Source organism: Cetorhinus maximus, chromosome 12 (genome assembly GCF_964194155.1).
Source record: "Cetorhinus maximus chromosome 12, sCetMax3.hap1.1, whole genome shotgun sequence".
Taxonomy (NCBI): Eukaryota; Metazoa; Chordata; class Chondrichthyes; order Lamniformes; family Cetorhinidae; genus Cetorhinus; species Cetorhinus maximus.
In genome coordinates, this window is record NC_135890.1 from 74,964,234 (window position 1) to 74,987,554 (window position 23,321).

At 42.6% G+C, this 23,321-nt stretch overlaps 1 protein-coding gene across 3 annotated transcripts in view; it reads left to right on the forward strand.

The window, feature by feature from the left end:
• septin5a (septin 5a) overlaps window positions 1-21,464 on the forward strand; it is a 112,730-nt gene extending 91,266 nt beyond the window's left edge. For all 3 annotated transcript variants that reach the window (XM_078553905.1, XM_078553904.1, XM_078553906.1), the window contains 9 exons: window positions 1,469-1,555; window positions 5,533-5,656; window positions 9,662-9,796; window positions 11,483-11,600; window positions 13,355-13,456; window positions 15,830-15,926; window positions 17,863-17,998; window positions 20,039-20,141; window positions 21,071-21,464. In XM_078553905.1, the coding sequence (XP_078410031.1) occupies window positions 1,469-1,555; window positions 5,533-5,656; window positions 9,662-9,796; window positions 11,483-11,600; window positions 13,355-13,456; window positions 15,830-15,926; window positions 17,863-17,998; window positions 20,039-20,141; window positions 21,071-21,127 (959 nt within the window). In that variant the 3' untranslated portion in view covers window positions 21,128-21,464. The remainder of the gene's footprint in view (window positions 1-1,468; window positions 1,556-5,532; window positions 5,657-9,661; window positions 9,797-11,482; window positions 11,601-13,354; window positions 13,457-15,829; window positions 15,927-17,862; window positions 17,999-20,038; window positions 20,142-21,070) is intronic.
• The last annotated feature ends 1,857 nt before the right edge of the window (window positions 21,465-23,321 follow it).

Sequence of the window (23,321 nt, forward strand, 5' to 3'; positions counted from 1 at the left end):
TGGGTGTGAAATCGAACGTTGGTGGGGACACAAAGTAGGCAGTCTTCAATTTATTGCTAATCTTATGCTTTGACTGATGTCAAGTTCCATTGACTTCAATAGAACTGAATATCCAGCTTGTCATAGTTTTGTATAGTAGTCAGCAAAATTTCAGTGTGCCTGTTGTGTGTTCCGGCCCATGTCCAATTTCATCCCCATTTTGACTGAGCAATGCTGGTGATGGTTGTTGAATGTTATCAATTGTTATGTTTAGAACATTTTCATACATTTTTACCTGAAGAGAACCTTTTATAAGATCCTTTATGCAAGATTTATGGGCAATCTGAAAGGTTATGGGAGAAAGTCGAAACTGGTAAACCATATATCAGCTACAGTCTATTGCTGTTCATTTGAGGTTGTTTAATTTGAATTGCTAAATCATACAGTTTTGCACTGAAAATGCCTCTAGTACTGTTTGGTTACAGCTGCTTCTTTTGAATTACTGGCTGGATTTTTTTTTTAACCCGATTTGACTTTAAACTACTAAACTGCAACAGAAGCATAGAACGATACATGATACAGGAGAGAAGAAGTACCTTCTGCCCATTGTACCAGTGCTGGCTCTCTGAAAGAGCTGTCCAACTAGTCCCACTCCCCTGCTCTTCTGCTATAACCCTGCAATTTTTTTCACTTCACATAATTCTCCAATTCCTTTTTTGAATGTTATTGTTGAATCTGCTTCCATGCCACTGAGAGTGGTGACAGCTGCTGGCATGCAACCACCAGAGGCCCATGATCCTGAGGGACTCAAGACCAAAGGCAAGTGAGGATGAGATGGGGATTGCAGTGTGGGGGTTGTGGGCGAGGGGGAATGGGGTAGGGTCAGAGGTGAGGGCATAGGGCCTTTCAGTGGCTGGCACCCTCCCAGGAGGGTCCCTCAAACACACTGAGTGAAAGGCACCCCCCTACGCTTGTCTCAGATCCTCAGCCCCACCTCCCCTGCGACCCGGTGCTGGTGGCATGAGGAGCTGCTGGCCTCTGCTTGGCTGGCAGCTCTCAGCGGGTTGGACTTATGAGGTCAAGGATCTCAATTATGCACAAGACCCGATGGCGGCCACTTAAAGTGCCTGAAGAGCACTTGATTCCATTGGGCCTCTGCCATAGAACTAATGGGGGTTCCCCACTGGTTCTCCAACCAGTGGGCCAGACCCTGACAGACTGACAATATTCTAGCCATTGCCTCTCCTCATTCTTCTTACCAAAATGAATCACTTCATACTTCACTGTATTAATTTCATTTACCATGTAACAAAATAAAGAAAGCTTTAGATGGATGAACTTGAAAGAAAGGGTTATGATGGTCAATCTGAGTGTCAAATAGACAAACTGGTGTGCGATGGATGAAACAATTTTTTTGATTATGAGGTGTACTTGAGGAAATTAGCTCCCCCAGGCTTGTGTTTTAAATTCATTATTGTTTCCTCCACAGGAGAGTCAGGGCTGGGAAAATCCACTTTGGTAAAGAGTCTCTTCCTTACAGATCTTTACAAAGACAGGAAACTTCTCAACGCTGAAGGTAAGAGCTGAGTTGTATTGCAGTCATATTATAATAGACATTTCTATGGTGTGGAGGGAGGTGAAAGTACATACTGCCATTTTGGACTAAATGCTTGCATTTGCCTCTAGGAATCCTCCATATTTAACCTTAATGGGTTATGTGCCTGTGCTGCTATTGGCACCTTCCTTAATGGGGTACGGCTGGGTTATAGAAGCAGCAGTGGCCTGAAGCTGCTCATTTCATTAATAAATGCCCCACTCCATAGATCTTTAATTGTAAAATGTCCTCTTGTAAAGGGGGCTGATCCAGTCCGGTTGTCGTTCTTTGGGAGTCTCTGACAGGAACCTGGACTGGACCTCTAAGGTGGTCTCTATTTTTGATGGCTCGGAGACCATTACCCCGGCTTTCATCCAAAGCATTGTTATCCTGTTGGATCCCAGGCTGTAGCTAAGGAGGTTATTGGCCTATGACTTCCACACCCTCTCCAACATCCCCTCACTGCACCCCCTATGAAGTAGGACAGCATTTATGAAATGGATGGAGGTTCCTGCCAATATTACACAGATTTAATAATTTGTTAGAAAAAGATATGTGTCAGAGGATTGGTGGATAATTAACATTATACCTATATTTAAGATAGGAGATGGAAGATGTACATGTGGCTATAGACCAGCCACCTTATCATCAGTAGTAGGAAAAATAATGGAATCTGTAGTTAAGGAGAAAATAGAAAAACATTTAGAAACTAAAAATATAATAATGAATAGTGAACATGGATTTCAAAAGAGACCCAATTCTTTGAATTCTTTGAAGCGGTGATAGAAGAGTATTGTAGCAGATATAATTTATCTAGATTTTGAAAAATCCTTCAATAAGATGCCACATCATAATCTAGTGAATAAGGTTAGGGCATGCAGAGTCAAGGAACAAGCTCCTGAATGGATAGCTAACTGGCTACAGGCAGAAAGCAGACAATAGGGATAAAATGGAAGATGTGGGGTCGCACAAGATCAGTGCTGGGACCACTGTTGCTCACAATTTTTATTAATGATTCAGACTTTGGAATCAAAATCACAGGCTGGAATCTTCCGCTCTGGAGTCTTAGTTTGGTGGGTGCAGAGGTGAGTGATTTCCACTGGGCGGAGGGTGGGGGTTGGGTGGCTGACCATGCGCGATCTTGTGCTGTTCAACTCATTACATATGCATCATGAGGAGCTCGCTGCTTCTTGTGGTGAGGGCAGACAGGAAGTCGCCATCCCCGCTGTTAACTCATGGGATCGAAGATCCAGTGTGCCATATTTAAAGGGCACCCAAATAGCCCGCACTATTTCTTCCACCTTTGCCTGGCCACTGCTCCACCCTTCCCCACTAACCATCCCTCCCTTCCTTGGTCATAATCCATGCAACTTGCACTGCCATCACCTGGTCTCAAGCATAGACTGGCATTAACAGATGCTCCCCAAAGAGGGCAATGCAGCAGCTACTCATTGTTAAACATGGAAGAAGTCTACCTCGGCAGGTATATGACACTTATGCGCAGTTGTGAATGTGAACGTTCTAATTTCTTGCTGGCAGGGAACTTAATTTGGAGGCCGAACTTAATCCCGGCAAAGTGACCTTTTATTGTGCGTGCATGACATACTAATACATGCAAAAGGGCTTCCCAACATGTTCGTCAGGAAGCTCGACTGCCTTTAACCCGCCTTTAAAGTCCCAAGAGCATAATTGATAAAGTTCATCCCGCTGCTGGGAAGCTGATTTTTGGTTTCCTGCCAAATTCAGTCCCCCTGCCTGCCAAGCATCCCGCTGCTGGGGGGCCTGGAAGGTTCTGCCCACAATTTCTAAATTTGCAGATCGCGCCAAAATGGGGGTGAGGCAGTAGTGGGAGGTCTGCAACAGATTATAAGAAAACATTTAAAAAATTGCAGAATGGGCATATAATTGGCAACTGCATTTCATCACGGACAAATGTGAGGCATGACATTTTGGTAAGAAAAATAGGTAGTCACACATTACTTGGAAAATAAGAATCTAAATAGGATGTAGAGGAGCAAAGGGATCTGGGAGGACAAATACACAAATCACTAAAAGTAGTGACATCAGTTAACAAGGCCATAAAAAAGCAAACCAAACACTAGAGTTTATTTCTAGAAGGATAGAATTAAGAAGTACAGATATATGCTAAAGTTGCATCAAACCTTGTTAGAACACACTTGGAGTATTGTGTACAGTTCTGATTGCCATATTATCAAAAGGATATAGGTGGGTTGGAGAGGGTGCAGAAATGGTTTACAGCCTGATACCAGAAAACCGAGGTTACACTCTTCAGGAAACGACAAACAGGCTCTCTTTTCTCTTGAAAACAGAATGCTGAGGGGTGGCCTGATTAAGGTCTTTAAAATTATGAAAGGTTTTGATAGAGTAGTCACTCAGAGTTTCTGCTTGTGGGCAAGAGCAAAACTAGAGGCCATCAATCTACGATAGTCACCATGAAATCAAGTAGAAATTCAGAAGAAATGTCATTACCCAGGGAGTGGGGAGAGTGAAACTTGCTTCCACAGGGTCTAGTTGAGGTGAATAAAATGGATGCATCTAAAGGGAGGTTGGGTAAGCATGTGAGGGATGATTCAGCCCTGTCTGCGCTGGACCTTTATAAGAGCTACTCAGCTAGTCGTATTCTGCTGCCTTTTCCCTGTAGCCCTGCAAATTTTTTTCTCATTCGATTATTATCCATTTTCCTTTAAAAGCCACAATTGAACCCACTTCCACCACACACTTTGGCAGTGCATTCCAGATCCCAACCACTCACTGCATGAAATGGCTTTTCCTCATATCACCATTGCTTCTTTTGCCAATTACCTTGAATGGATGTCCTCTGGTTCTCAATACTTCCACCAATGGGAGCAATTTCTCCCTATATACTCTCTCCAGCCCCTTTATGATTCTGAACACCTCTATCAAACCTCCTGATAACCTTCTCTTCTCTCAAGAGACCAGTCCCAGCTTCGCCAATCTATCCTCATAATTGAAATCTCTCATCCCCGGAACCATTCTCATAAATTAGATCAGGAAGGATGGGAGGATTCTTAAGTGGAGTGTAAACACTGACATGGATTGTTTGGGCCATGTGGCCTGTTTCTATGCTGCATATTCTATGTCATAGAAACCTCCTACTAAACAAATGCAAAATATTGTGAATGTTGGAACTCTGAAATAAAAATGAAATACTCAGCAGATCAGACAGCATCTGTGGTGAAAGAAATGGATAAAGTTTCATGCTAATGACCCTTTATCAGAACTGAATGATGTTAGGGATGAATGGTTTTTAAGCAAGTATTTACTTTTCTTCAGCCACAGTCCTGAGCAACAGCTTGGCCAGATTTTCCATGATGTCTGCTTTTCTACATATTCATTTATTCCTCCTCTGGAGCTATCCATTTTATTTTCCCTTTCTCATTATCGGCTCATTTTGCTTTGCACCATCATTATTTTTGTCATTTAATCATGCGTGCCCTCCACCCTATTGCAGGCTTCTTCCTTTTGTTTCGTTTTCTCCCTCCCTCCCTTTTCTCTTGCTATGTACTTCCTTAAAAGCTGTTCATCCCTAACATCTTCCAGTTCTGATGAAAGGTCGTTGACCTGACTTGCAGTTTCCTAATTTTGCACACTTGCATGTGAAGGCAGAGTGCAGCACAAAACAGCCTTGTTGGCAGTGTTTTTGTATTATGTCTGTCCAGCATTTACTGAGATACATTCACATGTCCCAGTGCCAAAATGTTACCCTGTCCTAATACAGGAAGTTAGCATCTGGTTAAAGAACAACCTTTACTTCATGGGTTAAAAATCAAAGGTGGGAAAAGATTAATCAGCCATCTCTGATTCATCGAGATCAGAAAATACAGATATCATGCTGAGAAGTGGGGAGCAATGGGGAGCTTATGTATTCTTGGGTTTTCAGGAGCTTTCTGCTCACATTTTCCCCAACCTTCTTACAGAAAGGATCAACCAAACAGTGGAGATTATAAAACACACGGTGGACATTGAAGAGAAAGGTGTCAAACTTAAATTGACGATAGTTGACACGCCTGGATTTGGGGATGCGGTGAACAACATACAAAGGTGTGTACAAATGCAACATCACTGAGGATTAGGTTATCATGGAAACGTGAACACATAATTCCATCACTGAGTGATTTGGTTGACATGGAGGTGTGAACAGATCTCTGACATCTCTAAGGATACAGTTACTATAAATTAGTATAAATAGTACAAAAGCACTAATTGGGGTGACACTGTAAATAGTGCAGATGGGAGCAGAAAGTTGTAAAGGGACATTGATGTTAATTGTATATTAATTGTATTTAACTGATGCAGATGATGGACATTAACTGGGATTCACTTGTACCCCTAGAAAAAGGAACAGCCTGAAATTGTGGTTGTAGGGTGAGGAGGTGCATGTTTGCAATGTGTATCTCCATGAATAAATGCTTATGAAAGTGTGTAAAGGTTGGCTCCAGTTGCATCCTTCACCACCCAGCTTGCTGCATTATAACAATTGATAGATTATATGAGTGGGCAAAACTGTAGCAACGTAGGAAAGTGTGGCATCATCCATTTCGAGCTTTATAAAGATAGATCAGAATATTTTCTAAATGGCGAGAAACTAGAAACTGTGGGTGAATAGAGAGATTTAAGGGTCTAATCACAGAAATCAGTAAAAACTAGTGGCAGGTACAAAAATAATTTAAAAGGCTAATAGAATGTTGGCCTTTATGGTAAGAAGGATGGAAAATCTGGGGGTTGAAGCTATTTTACAGCTGTCCAGAACTGTAATTAGATTCAATTTACAGTACTGTGTTCAGTTGGGACACTACAACTTCAGGAAGGATATATTAGCCTTGGAGAGGGTCAATAGTAGATTCATCAGAATGACACCATGCCTAAAAAGGTTAAATTACGAGGACAGAATGGATGGACTAGGTTTGTATGCCCTCGAATATAGAAGATTAAGAGATGATCTAATTGAGGAAATTTGATTAAAGTGGATATAGAAAATCTATTTCCCCTGGTGGGTGAGTCCAGGACAAGGGGACATAGCCTCAAGATTAGAGCTGCCTGTTCAGGGCTGATGTGAGGAAGCAGTTCTTCACACAAAAGGCAGTGAAAACCTAGAACTCCCACCCCTAGAAAGCTGATGATTTGGTGCCAACTGAAATTTTTAAAACTGAGACTGATCAATTTTTATTAGGCAAGGATGTTCAGGGTTATAGAACCAAGGCACTTAGATGGATTTAAGATACAGACCAGCCATGATCTAAGTGAATGGCTTGAGGGGCTGGATGGCCTACTCCCACTATGTTAGATATTATTTATATAACACATAACCAGGCCACTCGACCCAACAGGTCTGTTCTGGTGTTTATACTCCAAATGAGCCTCTTCCCACTTACTTCATTCAATCCTATTACCATTTCCTTTTGTTTGTTTCTCTTGTACTTGTCTTGCTTCCCCTTAAATGCATCTATGCCATTCGCCTCAATTATCCCATATGGTAGCAAAGTTCACATTCTAACCATTCTCTAAAAAAGTTTCTCCTGACTTCCTCATCGGATTTATTAATTATTAGAATGAATCATTTAGAATAGATACAATGTTGCTGGAGTATGGGTGCTATAGAGATATATTTGTGTATTGCTGGAAAAAGAGACAAGCTGTCTAAGCTTTTCATCTTGCACTTATCAGGACAGATTGCAAGATTACCAACAGTAAAGGGAACAACAATTTATATTGCATGAGTGAAGAGTGCTGATTGGTTGGCAAGTGGACTCTGATTGGTAGAGGCATCGACATTGAGAATGCAGCGAGGAACAGTTAGTTGCCAAGCATTTGTTCAAAGTCAAATCAAGCAGGTTGACTGATTAGTCAAAGCCATGGGGAACAAACCAGGGAATGGCTGATGCCCAAGCTTTTGTTTAATTGAAAAAGGTGCAATGCATGGAAATGCTCCTTCTGCCTACAAAGGACAGGGCCCTTTGTGTGAATATATGTGGCTTCTAACATGCATTACTGAGCCATGCTGTGAGCCTGACTGATAATATATAGAGATATACATTGGCAGTGCATATCCAGGCTTCGATACTTATATCAGGATTTATACAAGAAGTGCTACTGATATATATCAGCATTCTGTATTTGAAATGTCCACACGGAATACAAATAGTGAAACTCAGTGCACAGCTTGTTCTATTTATGAAACTTGTGCTCGGAAAAGTTATGCACCTCAATCTCTGTGCTATAAATATTATCCATCATTCACTTACATTAAAAGGAGCAGGAGCAGCCCATTCAGTCATGAGTGTAGGGACAGCTGAGCTGTATCACTTTAGAACAAGAAGTTCTAAAGCATGAATTAACAGTTTTTTCTCTGGCAGCTCCAGGGTATTTATAGCTCCACTTGGTCCACCATTTAAAAGAAAATGTTTTGCTGCATATAATGTGATGCTAACACACATTCCAAAAGGAGTCATGCTAATATTGTGCAATTAAAACAGGCCCTCGTTAAAGAAAAGTAAAAACTGTAAATGCCCCAGTGTCATCAAACGGAAGATCAAACAAAAGTGCTCTCTTTTTAGATGGGCACAACTTATAAAACCCAAAGCATAAAAAATTAAAAAGAACTTAATAATTTAACTGACAGTATTACTTCCTGTGTTAACCACACACACCAGTCGCTGTGGTGCCTCCCAGTTACAGTAGGCCTCAGCTCCTTCTCTAAGGCCATCAGGTATGTGTCTAAATTTTAATGACAAACCTACGTTTTATTTCTTTCTGTTGACAGTCACCATTCAGTGTCATGCTTGCCTACTGGTTTGAGACACATTCTGGATATATAGGGCAGGATTTTGGTGCCAATATGTGGGTAGGAACGGAGGCAGACAGGTGTGGAATTTCCTGATGCCATCTGCCATGCCAGTTCCCCACCACAGTCCCAACTCTCAGCCATTTTCCTGGCAGCCAGATCGGGCATGGAGTGGCTACTTGCTCGTGGGTGGTGGGTAGTGTGTTAAGTCCATTAAAAGGGAAGTTAAGGACATCTCATTGATCAGAGGCCCACAGGCACCTGGAGGCAGCCTCCAGATGGTGGATCAGCAGGGCCAGCACTCCAGGATCACTTTGAACGCCACGCCCGCTCCAACTCCCCAACAGCCATACCAACCAGATCACAGCCTCAGCCGCAGAGCACTCAATGGAAGGAAGGATTCTCCCTCCACAATGGTGGTCTGGCAGTTGTGGCCATTTTTAATTTCAGATATTTTAAAAGTGCTGAGGGGGCACTTTATAATGGAGGTGCCGTCTCTCCCCCTTACCTGCAGTGGCAGGCTCCAGTGCCTTCAGTGCTGGAGGGCCTCCTATTATCCCTCCAGCTTCGAGAGCCTGCTAGTTGTCCTTAACTGGATGGCAAGCACACACTCTGGCTACTAACAGGCCGATTCTGCAAAAATCCCTGTCAGGTTGCAGCTCCTGAGATGATGCGGGGTCAGGACCTGCATTTGACGCCATCATCGGGGTCTCTACTGCAAACGGAAAACCCTGCCCATTGTCTGGTTGCTGTACTCCAAACAGAGCACAGTGCATCTGGATTGGTTCTGTAGACTGAAGAGCTAGAGAGAGATAGGGAATGTAGAGCAAAGAGCAAGGCAGAAACCTCAGCACAACAGCCCTCCTGGGGGATTGATTAGCAATGGCTGAGGGGAGGTCAGATAGAATAATCATTCATATGCTCTGGACAGACCAGGCTTGATGGAACAAATGGTCTAGACCCACTCTGTACTCTATTGGATTCCTAAATTCGGCTACATTGGCTGTAACCCTGCATGTGAGAACATATCAAAGATTGCTGAAACAGATAGATGGCAGGGCGAGCTTGAAAAGAATGGGCTCTGTGGGTTGAATGTCCTCATCTTGTTCCTATGCTTTCATATGTTCTTAACAATCTCAGATTGATCAGGGGCAGTGAACATTATAGCTGTGATACTACTTTGCTGACTATTGTGGGCCCACATAGCAACTAAGACCCACAGCACAAGAACTCTTTGATTCCAGCCTCTCCCTCTTCTGTTGCAGCTGGAAGCCCATAGCCGATTACATTGACCAACAGTTTGAACAATATTTCCGAGATGAGAGTGGCCTGAACAGAAAGAACATTCAGGATAACCGAGTGCACTGTTGCCTGTATTTTATCTCTCCTTACGGACACGGGTAAGAGGAAGAGTTGTGCTGAAGGGTAATTGTATTGTTTTTTTATTGGCTCTTTGTTACTGAATAAGTGAGGCAGAGTTGGGAGCGCAATAAGGCTGTTGTGGGGTGAGACAAAGTATCAGTGTGGCAGGAGGACAAATATGGATCTGATTGGGAACATGTGCCTATAGGGGAGGGAGATGCCTGGACCTAATGTTAATTTAGGGGTTGATGCTCCTCCAGGGAGGAGCCATCATTGATAAAAGCAAAAAACTGCAGATGCTGGAAATCCAAAACAAAAACAAAAATACCTGTAAAAACTCAGCAGGTCTGGCAGCATCTGTGGAGAGGAGCACAGTTAATGTTTTGAGTCCGCATGACTCTTCAGCAGAACTAAGGAAAAATAGAAAAGGGGTGAAATATAAGCTGGTTTAAGGGGGGTGGGGGGGGTGGGATGTGGGACAAGAAGAGCTGGATAGAGGGCCAGTGATAGGTGGAGATAACCAAAAGATGTCACAGACAAAAGGACAAAGAGGTGTTGAAGGTCGTGATATTATCTAAAGGAATGTGCTAATTAAGGGTAGAAAGCAGGATGAGCAAGGTACAGATAGCCCTAGTTGGGGTGGGGTGGGGTGAAGGAATCGAATCATTGGTTGATCTGGTTGTTTGCAGGACATTGTTGAGCTCTATGCTCAGTTTGTTCTTTAAATATTGAAGGGCTTTGGGAGAAGGTTGTGTATCTGTTGGCGAGTTAGACAAACAGATTTATTTTTTATTCTTTCGTGGGATGTAGACGTTGCTGGCTAGGCCAGCATTTTTATTGCCCATCCCTAAATGCCCTTGAGAAGGTGGTGGTAAGCCAGCTTCTTGAACCTCTGCAGTCCATATATTTCTGTATGTCTTGGGGCCCTTTTAAAATTTTTCAGCCTCTGTTGCAAGCCAGTGTTGAGTTTTGTGACTGTGCTGCTCCATCTGTTTGGACACATTTTAGGCTGCGTGGGTGGGGTTGGGGAGTCTGGTTCTGTGATTAATTTGTTCCGCCTGGGGCGAGGGTTTCTAAGACTCAGAAATTGGATGGCACTGTGCTCATTTTACAGGTGTAAATTGAAGGCCTAAGGGCCCAATGTGGCAGGTGGCATGCATGCACTCGTTCCAAGTGCCTGACAATCATATTAGTAAAGGTTCTTCTATAAACATCCCGGACATGCACTAAACAGGCATTTGGTCCTATGCATGGGGCAGTTGGGGGTCATCGGATGCCTGTTTGAGATTTCCTTAATCATGCAGGAATTTGGTAGAAAAACAAAAGGGTCCATTCGAGACTGCCACCAGAAAGCTAAATTTGTATATTTTACTTAGCTTATTGTGGAGCAAGGAGGAACAGTAGTGCTCCCCCCAGCTCCACATTAAATCCACTGCTGACCACTTCTCATCTGCACCAGGGTGTGACCTAACTATCTCTGGGGTGTAGTTTGTATACCTTTTTGGGGAGGGGTGATTTATGTCTGGGGTGATTTGTTTCTCTGTGTGTGTGGAGAGAGGATGATTTATGTCTGGGAGGATCTGTGTGTGTGTGTGGAAGGGGTGGTTTATCTCTGAGATGATCTGTTTGTCTGTGTGAGGGTAATCTGTTGAAGGAGTTTCTCTTTGTCAGGAGGGATGATTTGTCTGTCTGAGGAGTAATTTATTCCTTCTGTTTGGGTTAAGGTTGCGGCCGCTGGACACTGAGTTCATGAAGGCGTTACACCAGAAAGTGAACATTGTGCCAGTGATTGCGAAAGCCGACTCGCTCACACCCATCGAGGTGAAGAAACTTAAAGAGAGGGTGAGAAACATCATTCATAAAATAAAAACTCTGAGCTAAAAACAAGAGTGTCCAGATGGAAACACTGTCAATATTATTGGCCCCATTTTAATAACCAGGGAAATGTGCCAGGAACCCATGAGACACATTTAACTGTGGACCTAAATAGTATTATTAAAGGCCCATGTTTTTAGTCTTAATGATAAGTTCAAAATTTGACTGATCAGATTGAACAGCACTCACTCATTGAGTAGGTGCAAATCTGCAGTGCAGCCTGTATTAGTGTTGATGAAGAATAGTATATTTGTCTGTGATTTGTCCTAGTCCTTCCTGTATCTGCTCTGTATACACTCAGCGGCTCTGATAGCCTGGTCACTCATGGCAAGTTCCCGTTCTTCCATTCTTTGCCTCTTTTTTTCTCACTTGTACACAGCCTCTTGATCATTTAACATGAGGCCAATTTCTAAATGTAGGCCCTTGACACCTAATGTTACCTCAATCACCACTGTGCTCAACTCCACAACTGCTGCTATACAATATGACTGCCTGTCTGGCATCCTAGCTGTGGAGAATGTAGAACTTTTTCATCTTAATATCAATAAGATCAGAGCCATCTTTTATTTTAATTAATTCTCAAGATATGGGCATTGCTGACAAGGCCAGCATTGATTACCTATCTCTAGTTGCCCTGAGATTTGATACAACTGAGTACCTTGTTAGGTTACTTTAGAGTGTAGTTACCACGTTAGCTTGCTTCTGGAATCTCATATGGACCTGACCTCTCTAAAGGACATTAGTGAGCCAGATGGGTTTTTAACAATCTGACCAGTATCACTTTTACTGATTCCAGCTTTTTGTTTCTTGAGTTATTTTTAAAGTAAATTCACAGTGGGACTTCAACTCACATTCCCTGGATTTTTAGTCCAGATCCCTCAACATTAGTCCAGTGACATAACCACGATCCTTTTTGGCAAAGATAAAAAGCTTTTTTCCCTTGCTTTCAAATCCATGTTTCCTTTTGGATGTTTGCCCAGGCTGAACCCAGTGGTGCACAGACTTTGATTCTGAACAGATCTTCAACCCTCATGTCCTATCCATCACCAAGGTTGACTGTTTTTGCCTCTTGTGTGTATCTGTTGATACTTGTCCCTAACTCATACTTAATGTCATCTCCAAGCTCAACACTCTCCATTCTTCTTCTTCCCAGCTTCCCCAGCTCCACCCTGGACAAATTCTAACCCATTCAAAATTCCTGCTGGCGTTCTATATTGTGCTAGCCTGTTACCCGAGGACTTACCAACCCCTATACACACACGTCCCACAACTATGTTGAAATCCTCATTCTCCAGTAGGAATTCCTTCGTGGACTCCCCCTACCCATCTAACCTCTCCACCATTTCTGCAACACTTTCAACCTTTGTGTGCTTGGTCTCTCTCACTCTGTATGTTATGTTGGCCCCTTCCCCTGCCCCAGAATTGGTGACAGGGCATTCAGTAATCATGCATCCAGACCCTGAAATTCTCTTCCTCCACTTCTTTTCCTTCCTCTATCTTGTCTTAAAATCTCCTCAAAGACAATCTCTCTGATCACACCATTGTTTGACACTCTACCTTTGTCCTAACCCTTACTTGGTGTCTGTTTCCTCCACTGAAGCTCATTGACAGGCTTCACTATGTCAAATGCATTTGCTGATATTGTCATCATGAATATTGCAGTACAGTTGTCAGTTTCTTAATAAATTAACTATGCCATGTTCATTCCTGTGCCAATGTAGATTAGAGATGAAATTGAACAGTACGGAATTAAAATATATCAATTTCCAGAGTGCGATTCAGATGAGGATGATGAGTTCAAACAACAGGACAAGGAACTAAAGGTGAGATGGAATTCAAGGGATGTGGGATGCAAGAGGATAGTACTGGAAGGAAGGGGTGGAGAGAGGAGATCAAAGCTATTGGAATGAATCAGGAGTAGGTTGCAAAGGAAACAGACCCTGGGGAAGGACAAAGTTGAGATAAATGTAACTATGGCTGAGCTACTTTCAACATCAGTATCTACTCTGACCACTGTCTTGATTGAACATGATCTGATTCTGATCCTGGTTAGAGACAATGGGATCCTGTCCAAACCTCAAACAGAGTCGAATAGGACATCATTTCAGACATTTTAGTATGTTGACCAGGGCCCAGAATAAAACTTAATGGAATAGAACTGCATCCCAACTGTATTGAAGTATCCTAAATCAATAAAGATCACAACATTACTCGATAGCTACAGATGAGGAAGGCCATTTGGTCAATTTTAACTCATCTGCTCAGAAACTCTGTGCTCACATCTTACTTCTTATTGGAACAGGTAATGATCTGCAACTGAAGCCTCCCACTGTAGCACACAGTAGCATGGAGGGGGCAGGGGGCATTCAACCCAAGATCATCTTCCGTTATTTTCTCTCTGTTCCTGTTAACTTTATTAATTAATCTCCGTTAGAGTGGCTTTATTTTGAAATATAATTTGCTGCATTTGGAGTGAATCAATCAGTGGATTAAGACACTTTTTGAGAAACTTTTTAGTCAGACATTATGGGCTGGAGTTTTCAGCTCGGCATGCGGGCACGCGCCCGACACACATGAGCATGAGATAGCACGTGATGATGTCGGGCGAGCGTACTGACGTCATTGCGCATTCGGGTGCTAGTTCGGTTGGCGGGCGCATGCATGAGTCGGCAGCGCACCCGCTGACAATTAAGAGGCTTCTTAAGCCCAGTAATAAATTAATTAAAGTGAATTTTTTCCTGCCCATCCAACCTTACGGTTGGCAGGCAGGTGAAAAGGCCAAGCAGCCTTTGGATTTTTGAGGAAACCACATCCGCTGGCGGGATGACGTTTCCAATGTTGATTAAAAGTAAAATAAAAATTTAAATCTCATTTTTAACATGTTCCTGCTCATGTGACAGGGCTCCATTGTGGGCGTGGGCTGTTGCGCAGCCTCTCCTGGGCCGTCCGCCGCGCCTGCCCGATGAGGGGAAAATTCTCCCCTATGAAATACTTTAGCCTTTCGGTTCTAGTAACCCCGCTTAATATCAATCAAAGGCATGAATGATGACAAGACTCAGCTGTCAATGATGTCTAATTGATAACACTACTGCCTCTGTGTCAGACATGTGTGGATTTGAGTCCCACTTAACACAAAAATCAAAGTTGGCACTCCAGTGCGGTACTGGGGGAGTGCTGCACTCTCACAGGTCGCATCTTTTGGATGAGACTTTACATGAGGCCCCATCTGCCCTCTCAGGTGAACGTAGGAGATCCACAGCACCATTTTGAAGAAGAGTAGGGAAGTTCACCCCAGTGTCCTTACAATATATATTGCTTAATCTATGTAACTACACGGCCATTAACACATTGCTGTTTGTGGGAGCTTGCTGTGTGTAAATTGGTTGTTTCCCATGGGCAGAATTTTGCCCTCGGATGGTGGGCGGGCCCCACCGGCTAGGTGGCGGGTGGACAGCCGACCCTGCCACTGGAACGGGGCCTGCTGCTATTTTGAGTGGGCAGGCCAATTAAGGCCCGCCCAGCGGTTGCCCGACAGAAAGCACTGTGCGCCATCTATCAAAGTGCGCTCTTTTGCGCATGCACGCGAAAAAGCGCACTGCTCCCTGAGGCAAAATTCTGCCTCAGGGAGATTCGTGAAAGGTAAGTAAAGCCTAAAAGCAGAAAAATATTAAAATTATTAACATGTCCCCCCTCATGCGACAATGTCACACGAGATGGGACATGTTAATAATAAACACTTAAAATTTATTACATTTTTAAAAAACGGACATGAAACTTCATCCCGCCAGTGGATGAAATTTCACGAATAACCTGGAGCCTGCTGAGGCTCCTGGCCTGTCTGCCAGCCTTAAGGTTGGACGGGCAGGTCTTTAATTATCTTAGTGAGCCTGTCAATGGCCTTAATTGGCCATTGACAGGTCGGCGGGCAGACAGCTGATTTCGCTGTCCGCCTGCCTTCCTAAAACTTTAAAGGGACCAGGATGACGTCGGGGATTCCTCCCCACGTCATCCCGCATCATTTTCCCCTCAGCGCGCGGGCCCCGCCCCCAAATTGCCGAGGGGAAAATCCTGGCATATATTATAACAGTGACTACACTTCAAAAGTACTACATTGGCTGTAAAGCACTTTGGGACATCCAGTGGTTTTGAATGGTGCTATATAAATGCAAGCCTTTCTTTTTTCTCTTTCTTTTTAGGACAGCATTCCCTTTGCTGTCATCGGCAGCAACACAGTGGTGGAGGCACGGGGTCAGAGGGTCCGTGGACGACTGTATCCATGGGGGATTGTAGAAGGTGAGCCGGCTTTGTGAGGGGAAGTTTTACCTACCTCCAAGTGACCTTGTTCAGAAAGGGACATGATGTGTGAAGCAACTTTTGTTAGACCTGTGAGAAGTTCTTTAGCAAGAACTTTATTCTGTCCTTGAACGGAATTACATAAATATACAAAACTGAATGTGCTAGAAATGAACAAAAATGCGGACGTCAATGTGGTATGGCACTGAATGTAAAGATAGATGAAAGGCAACTTTCCAGCTAATCTGATATCCTAACAGATATGGTCACTTCCTGATATTGAGCTAAGATATACAAATGAGAAGATCCCAAGTTGAGTATATGGTTTCTGCTCAGTTAGCTAATCTCGGCTGGGACAACTGTTGGGATGGCATAATTGCCCTTAATGTAAATGTGCTTGGGAGGGGTTACAATAATGCTATTCCTTATTGCTATCCAGTGATTCTTGCTGTAGATACTTATGTGTGGATGTTGGCTGAGGATAAGCTCAAGCTCAATGGTGGTAACGCCATAACCAAATAATCCATTGACACTCCATATATATATAGGCTTGCACATTAGGTTTAGTCACTTCAGTGGGTTACTGTAAGGCTGCTGGTGCCTGTGCAACCCTACTCAGCTGAGCCATCAGGAGAGGATGAAAAACATTAAAAAACAACCAAATGTTTCTATATCCCTTTCAATTATACAATCCTAATAACACTCCATGGCTGCTCCCTAACTGCAAAATAAGACAGGGGTGAAAGCAAAAATCCAGCAACATCATTCTGGCATTCTCTAAGAAACCGACAGACATCCATCCCTTCCATTTTCCACTAAATGCTGCATGTCACAGGGTTACTGGCCAAAATGCTCCCAAGGGTATATTATGAGTCCTATTGAACAGCAACTGTACTACTACTTAGTAGCAATGGTAAACATTATTGAATAGGGTTTTCACTTTGGGCACAATCAAGAAATTGTGCCCAAATTGATTTGGCATCACACTGGTTAGGTTAAAATTCAAAAGGTAAAGTTTCTATTTTGCAAATTGCAACCTTTTCAAAAAATTCCTTTTCCTCTTGAGTTTTCACCCAACACATTTACTATCACTAAATCTGCCTTGAAATGATGCAAATGGGCAATTTTGTTTAAAAAATTGCCCTAAAAATTATCCCTTGATACAATTAAGAATGGTAACTTGGTGTGGTTTAATTAATGCAGCTGAAAATGTGGTTGTCTCAAAAGAGAAGCATTTTTAGTCAATATCAATTTGCTGGGAGTAACTTGATTTTAAATGACTGAAAATTACCCTTAAAAATGTACAGAACCATTTGCTGGTTATATTGTGGTATAATCACAGTTTCTTAGTAAATTTAGAGGAAAATACATTCAAAAGCTATTAAATCATGCCTACTCAAGTCCTTGTATCCAAAAGAGGCAGCTTAAATTTTGGAGCCTCCACAGAAACCTGTGAACAAGTGGGATTAATGGAAAATCCCAATGGTGATGAATTCACCCTGAGAGCGTAGCCAGTTCAGTGAGCAAGGCAGGTTTAGTCTAGTGTAGTGTTTTTTTCAAACTAGCACAAAAGGTGGTGGAAATTTGCTTTGCGATGAATGAAATTTGTGCTTTAAATTTCATGGTCTTTTGCATTGGCTGTGCTGATTTCAGATGAACTGTACCAAGGAAACCAGCATAGTCGAGTGAAAACTACCTCTAGTTCTGAATCCTGCATTGGAAATCCAGTGGGATATTTGAGCCAAATGAGCTGTGGGCAGTTATAGGGTTAATTACCTTATCAGCTAGCATGAAGGATACATCCATGTTGTGGTCTGCTAATCCTTCTACTACTTCATAATGTTCTCCAAAGGAAAAGTGCAGACAAACAAACACAGCACCTAGTTTGGGAATGCAGCCAATCAATGACGGTTTCCTTTTTGTTTTATTTTCACAGTGGAGAATCAGGCACACTGTGACTTTGTAAAACTGCGGAACATGCTGATCCGGACACACATGCAGGACCTGAAGGATGTGACCTGGGACATTCATTACGAGAATTTCAGAGCCAGGTGCATTCAGGAGATGACCAGGTCTGTTTTTCATCTCTCTTGCACTCATCCTCTTGTGGGGAACCAGGTCTGACAACTAAGCTTTATCAATTTGAATGGGCACTATTGCAGGTACTGTGGTAGAAAAGCATATTCAACCATCGATGCACAAGTTTGATGGAGGAATACAGGCACCCCAAATCCCAGCTAACTGCTGACACCACCCTGCTGTGTTGCAGACCTCAAAAGCATTTCTGTGTGCCGATGTCAAACAAAGACCGTTATAAGTGAAGGGAAATCTGAGGGAGGTTTGTTGCTGGACAGCTGTGTATCGCTGTTGACGGTGGCTGATGAGCAGCAACTGGCAAAAAGCTCTCACTTCTCATCTCTGTTGCCATAGTAACAGGGTGGCACAGGTGCTATGGCTTTTGTTCAGAAATGGATCAGCAATGCAATGATGCAAGCCATGTCCAACATTACAAGTCTATTGCTCATTAAATTACTGTGAACTTCCAAAGCCTATATCTTTGAGGGGAGCAAATTATAACTGTGCAATTGGTTTCTTTTGTAATTATACCATATATTTAAAATAATCAAGGAGGTCCTGCAGGCCCATTAAAACCTGTCACTCCAGTATTCCAACTCTCCCAGCCTAACATCCAAAGTAAGACTGTGACTCTGAAATTTCAAGGGGATTCTCCTGACCACCTATCTTAGCATAGACAGGATTCAGTGGAACTCCTGGAGAAATGACCAAACATGGTCATTGACATTGTTTCTCCAGGAGTTCCACACATTTCCTGCAAAAACGATGGCAGACCAGAGAACCCCCATGGAAATTCCAGACCCGTGTCTTAACTACCCGTTATTCTGATTGTATTGCACCCCGCCCCCCCCACCCCCCCACCATTTTAAGAACTTCTGAACTTATGCCATTTGATTCATTCTTTACCAAGTTACACTTGTAACCTCAGGTCCCATTAATCTGCCTAATTATTGGGTCATATTCAGTGATTACCATACCTAAGATGTTTAATAGTTTATTCACCTCATGGAGCTTCCTTTACCATCTTCTATGCAGCTGCAGAAGGTTTGGTAATTAAATATTTCTTCATGTTTCATGCAGTTTACACTGGCAACTACTCTTCTAGCTGAACAACCTTAATGCCAATAGTTGCATATCCCTCTGGCAGTGCGGCAGCCCAAATTGTACAAATGCTTCAGGTGCGATTTGACTAGTCTATTGTACAACCTGAGCATGACCTCGATAAATTGACTTTCCACTGTTCTGACTATGTATTTTTGTATTTTGTCAACATTTTCAACTGCCTCATTGCACAATTGAGACACAGGCAGCGACTCAGATGCTGAATGTCATAATTCTATTCCATTCACTTTTTATGTAGTTATACCTCTACATTGATCTATACAGCGTAAAACCATTTTGCATTCATCTGCACCTGCTTTCATCTATTAAATTAGATCAAATCTATGTCACATTGTTGAGATTCCATCAATGTAAAGCCAATTGCAGAACTATTCAGATCACTTGGCCAGCTGCATTGAATGTGAGCAAAAGCTGGTTAAAGCATACACCCCTCTAACAGTAATAACAGTGTTAGGCACTGAAGGGACAGACTTTCAATGGAAGTTCAAACCATCATCTGTTGTAGCAGCCACTTCCACCATTTTCTCCCATGGTTTTCATCAATCTTTTGCCAAAGTTAGGCCATATGATTGGAGACCTCTTACAGAAATTACTGACTTAAAGCTTATTCTTTTCCATTATAAATAGAAATTGACTAATGCCCTGAAATTATGTGGGGGTTTCTTCTGCGCGCCCATTGTAACTCTAGTGAGAGACTGGTGGAACCTTGGAGGATGACTGCAACACACATTTTAGGCTGTTTGTAATGTTTCTTTGGGGACTTCATTTGTTTTCTTGCTTATGACTGGAGCTCAGAAATTTAGACACCTAAATTTCTTTATTCATCTTAATATAATGTTCTGAAATTGGGCCCTGATTCATCTCAAAGTGAACAGAATAAAGCCACTGATTTTTTTCTTTCTTTAACTTTCCAGTAAATTGACCCAGGACAACCGAGCAGAAAGTCCACTCCCCTTACTACCCGTGCCAACTCCAGATGCAGAGACAGAGAAACTGATCAAAATGAAGGATGAAGAGGTGAGTATCTGGGGAGTGCAGACCATGTTGTGTGGTTGAATAGTCCGCGACCTTGGGAAGCCTGGTGGTGCTGACCATCTGTGTGAATGGACTCATCAGTAAATGTTTATTTCGCTCTTGTAACTTCAGCTCTTTATCTAATTGCTGACCTTCCTTTTGTCTGATCTTTTTGCATTGAATTGTTTCTAAAAGGTGTAATGTAGTGACAATTTTCAAATCACGTGAGTTGGAACATTTTATTACCCAGTGATGGGCAATACTATTAACAGATTCTTAATTGACAGGCACTATCTTTCATCTGTGATCATTAGTAAAGTTTTATTCATTTTCAGGACATGGCTAATGCCAACAATGCCGAATTTATTGGCCACCCCAAGTTTCCCGATGTAGTGGTAGGCTTTGTAGTAATGGCAAATCTGAATACCAAAGGACTACACTTTCAACTTGATGCCTGTATGGAATTGCAAATTGGCTGTCCAAAATAGTTGCTCCCCAATTTTGATTTCCATTAAAATCATTAGAAATTAAAACTCCACAGTTCCTATAACATGTGGCTGATCCACAATGTCAGTTTTACGCCTGGGCAGCAAGTCGAAAATCCAAGCCCAAATTTTGGAATTGACCAAATAGCCAAGCTGCTTGTTACTGACATAGAAAGGTTTCATCATAGCAAGTGCCAATTTTCAGAGTAAATGAATATCTTTTCATGTTGTGTAATATTTAGTTAGTATGCAGAATGTTATCTGGATTATTCATTATCTGCATATGGGTGTTCCTAACCTCTTTAGATAAACATAGTCTTACTGTACGACTAGATAAATATTGATATGTAGATGTTGGCACGTAATGGTCAATAGTACAAAGTATAGTTACTGCTTGTTGCTGATGTATAGCATTAACTGACAGTAATATGGGCTTCCTTTCTATAGCTGCGGCGAATGCAAGAAATGTTGCAACGAATGCAACAGCAAATGCAGGACCAGTGAGTGACGGACTGACACTGAGTGAAGAACAAGTACTCACCTTGTCAGCCAAATCCAATAGGAATGAAGAAGGCTGAACAAGACACAGGCCATGACTCGGGGGGAAATGCACTGTACAGAATGTGTTCCGTGTTTTCTGTTATACTCTAGAGACAGCTCAAGGGTGACCATGTGTCTGGCCTACTCTGTCTAGTGCCACCATATCATTTACATATCCTGCTTGTTTGTTTGGGTTTGTATTTAATATCTTGTCAGTACAATTGAAAATCATTCAGCGACATATTTGCATCGGAATGCTTACGTGGAAAATACTCTTTACTAATAAATGTTTTCAAATTGGTCTGACTTTAAGCAGTGGGTGTTATTCAAAGTTGAGAAGTGTTGATCAAGTATTCGTTTTGTACCCAGTGACACATGCCTGAGTTTTTCATGAGGGGGCAGTGGGGTTTCTCTGTCAAATCCCTGGAGAAATGACAGAAGTGGCCATTTATGTTTCTCCCCTGAGTTCTGCCCAATCTCTGACCAAAGCTACAGCTGGAGACTGGGCAAAGCCTGGGGACATTCGGGGCTTCCTTGGGACAGAATTGGACAAAGCTCAGAACCTGCCTCTGGCCTGATCATGCCATTGAGCTCTGACTGGACTGTTACTGCACCAGAGTTTAGCATGAGAATGAAGATATTTTATTTGCTGTTCACTCTAGGTTTCACATAAGTTGTCTCACAACAAAATTGCCTGGTTGGTGTCAGGTGAATGGTTCTTTGCTCTGCACATAGCATTTGACCCCAGTCCATTGAGATGTTTATCAAGATGAACCAAACTTGATATTTCACTAGACGCAAGGGTCCTGAAATTACGCAGGGCTTCTCCAAGATCTCCCTTTGAATCTTCAGTAGAAGTCCCAGGGAAATGGTATAAATTGTTAAAAATGTCCATTTGCATCATTCCCTGGAGGTTCCAAGGGTCTCCTTGCCAAAGCTATGGCACCATTCATGTTGCATTTTCATTGAACATGCTACGCAGAGATTACACTTCAAAAATACTTCATTAGATATAAAGGGCTCTAGGACACATTGAATTTATGGAAGGTGTCTCAATAAATGCAAGTTCTTTCTTTTACACAAAAACTCAACATTTGTAGTGTGAATTCAGTGTTAACGCCCAAACCAACTGGAAAGTGAGATAATTGCTTTCAGCTCAGGTCTTGACTCTAGATTCAGGCAACATGTATGCCATTAACTACAAAGCAAAACTCTTACTGTTGCAGCATGAATGCACTGTAAAGAAAAATGAGAACAATTCTCCTCTGTTAGAATACATTACATATTACCCCACCCCTTCCCAGTGATCTTTGACAAAGACAATGATTGCTATGATGCCAAACAAAGACAAGCCCTTCACTCTTGGAGACTTCAACACAGGGGTTGTTGCAGAACACCAGGGCCAGAATTTTTAGCTCAGCGGGCGGGCGCGTGTCCGATCCGACCAAGCGTGAAATGATGCGTGATGATGTCGGCCGCGAGTGCCGACGTCATCGCGCGGTCACGCGATAGTTCAGTCGGCGGGTGCACGTCAGAGTCGGTAGTGCGCCTGCCAACAATTAAAAGGCCTATTAAGGCCATTAAGTTATCAACTGTCATTAATTTTTCACTGCCTGTTCAACCTAATGGTTGGCGGGCAGGTGAAAAGGCCAAGCGGCCTTTGCATTTTTTTGGAAACCTCACTCACTGGTGGGATGAAGTTTCCAAAAGCAAATACAAACAAAATAAAAACTTTATTTTTTAAGTAAAAACATGTCCCTGCTCATTTGACAGAGTCAAATGAGGGGACATATTTCATTACATTTTTCTGTGCTTTATTAACTTTTTCAATATCTTCATCTCCCTGAGGCAGCTCCATGCCTCAGGGAGATTATTCAGCACTCTCTCGCCCTCCTGCACAGGCAGCACTCAGCAATGCCACATGCATATCATGTTGGGTGGGCTTTAATTGGCCCACCAGTGTGAAATCGCAGTACGCTGTCGATCGCGGGCAGTGGTCGGCTTCCTGACCACCCCCACCTGCCCCCACAAATCCCACACGCCAAGGGCAAAATTCTGCCCCAGGTGTGGGAAGGGGTCATTGGAAAAAATGGTGTTGGCAATTGTAACAGCACTGGGCTTCTCTTGTTCTTGCTTGAAGATGTTGGTTGAGCATGAG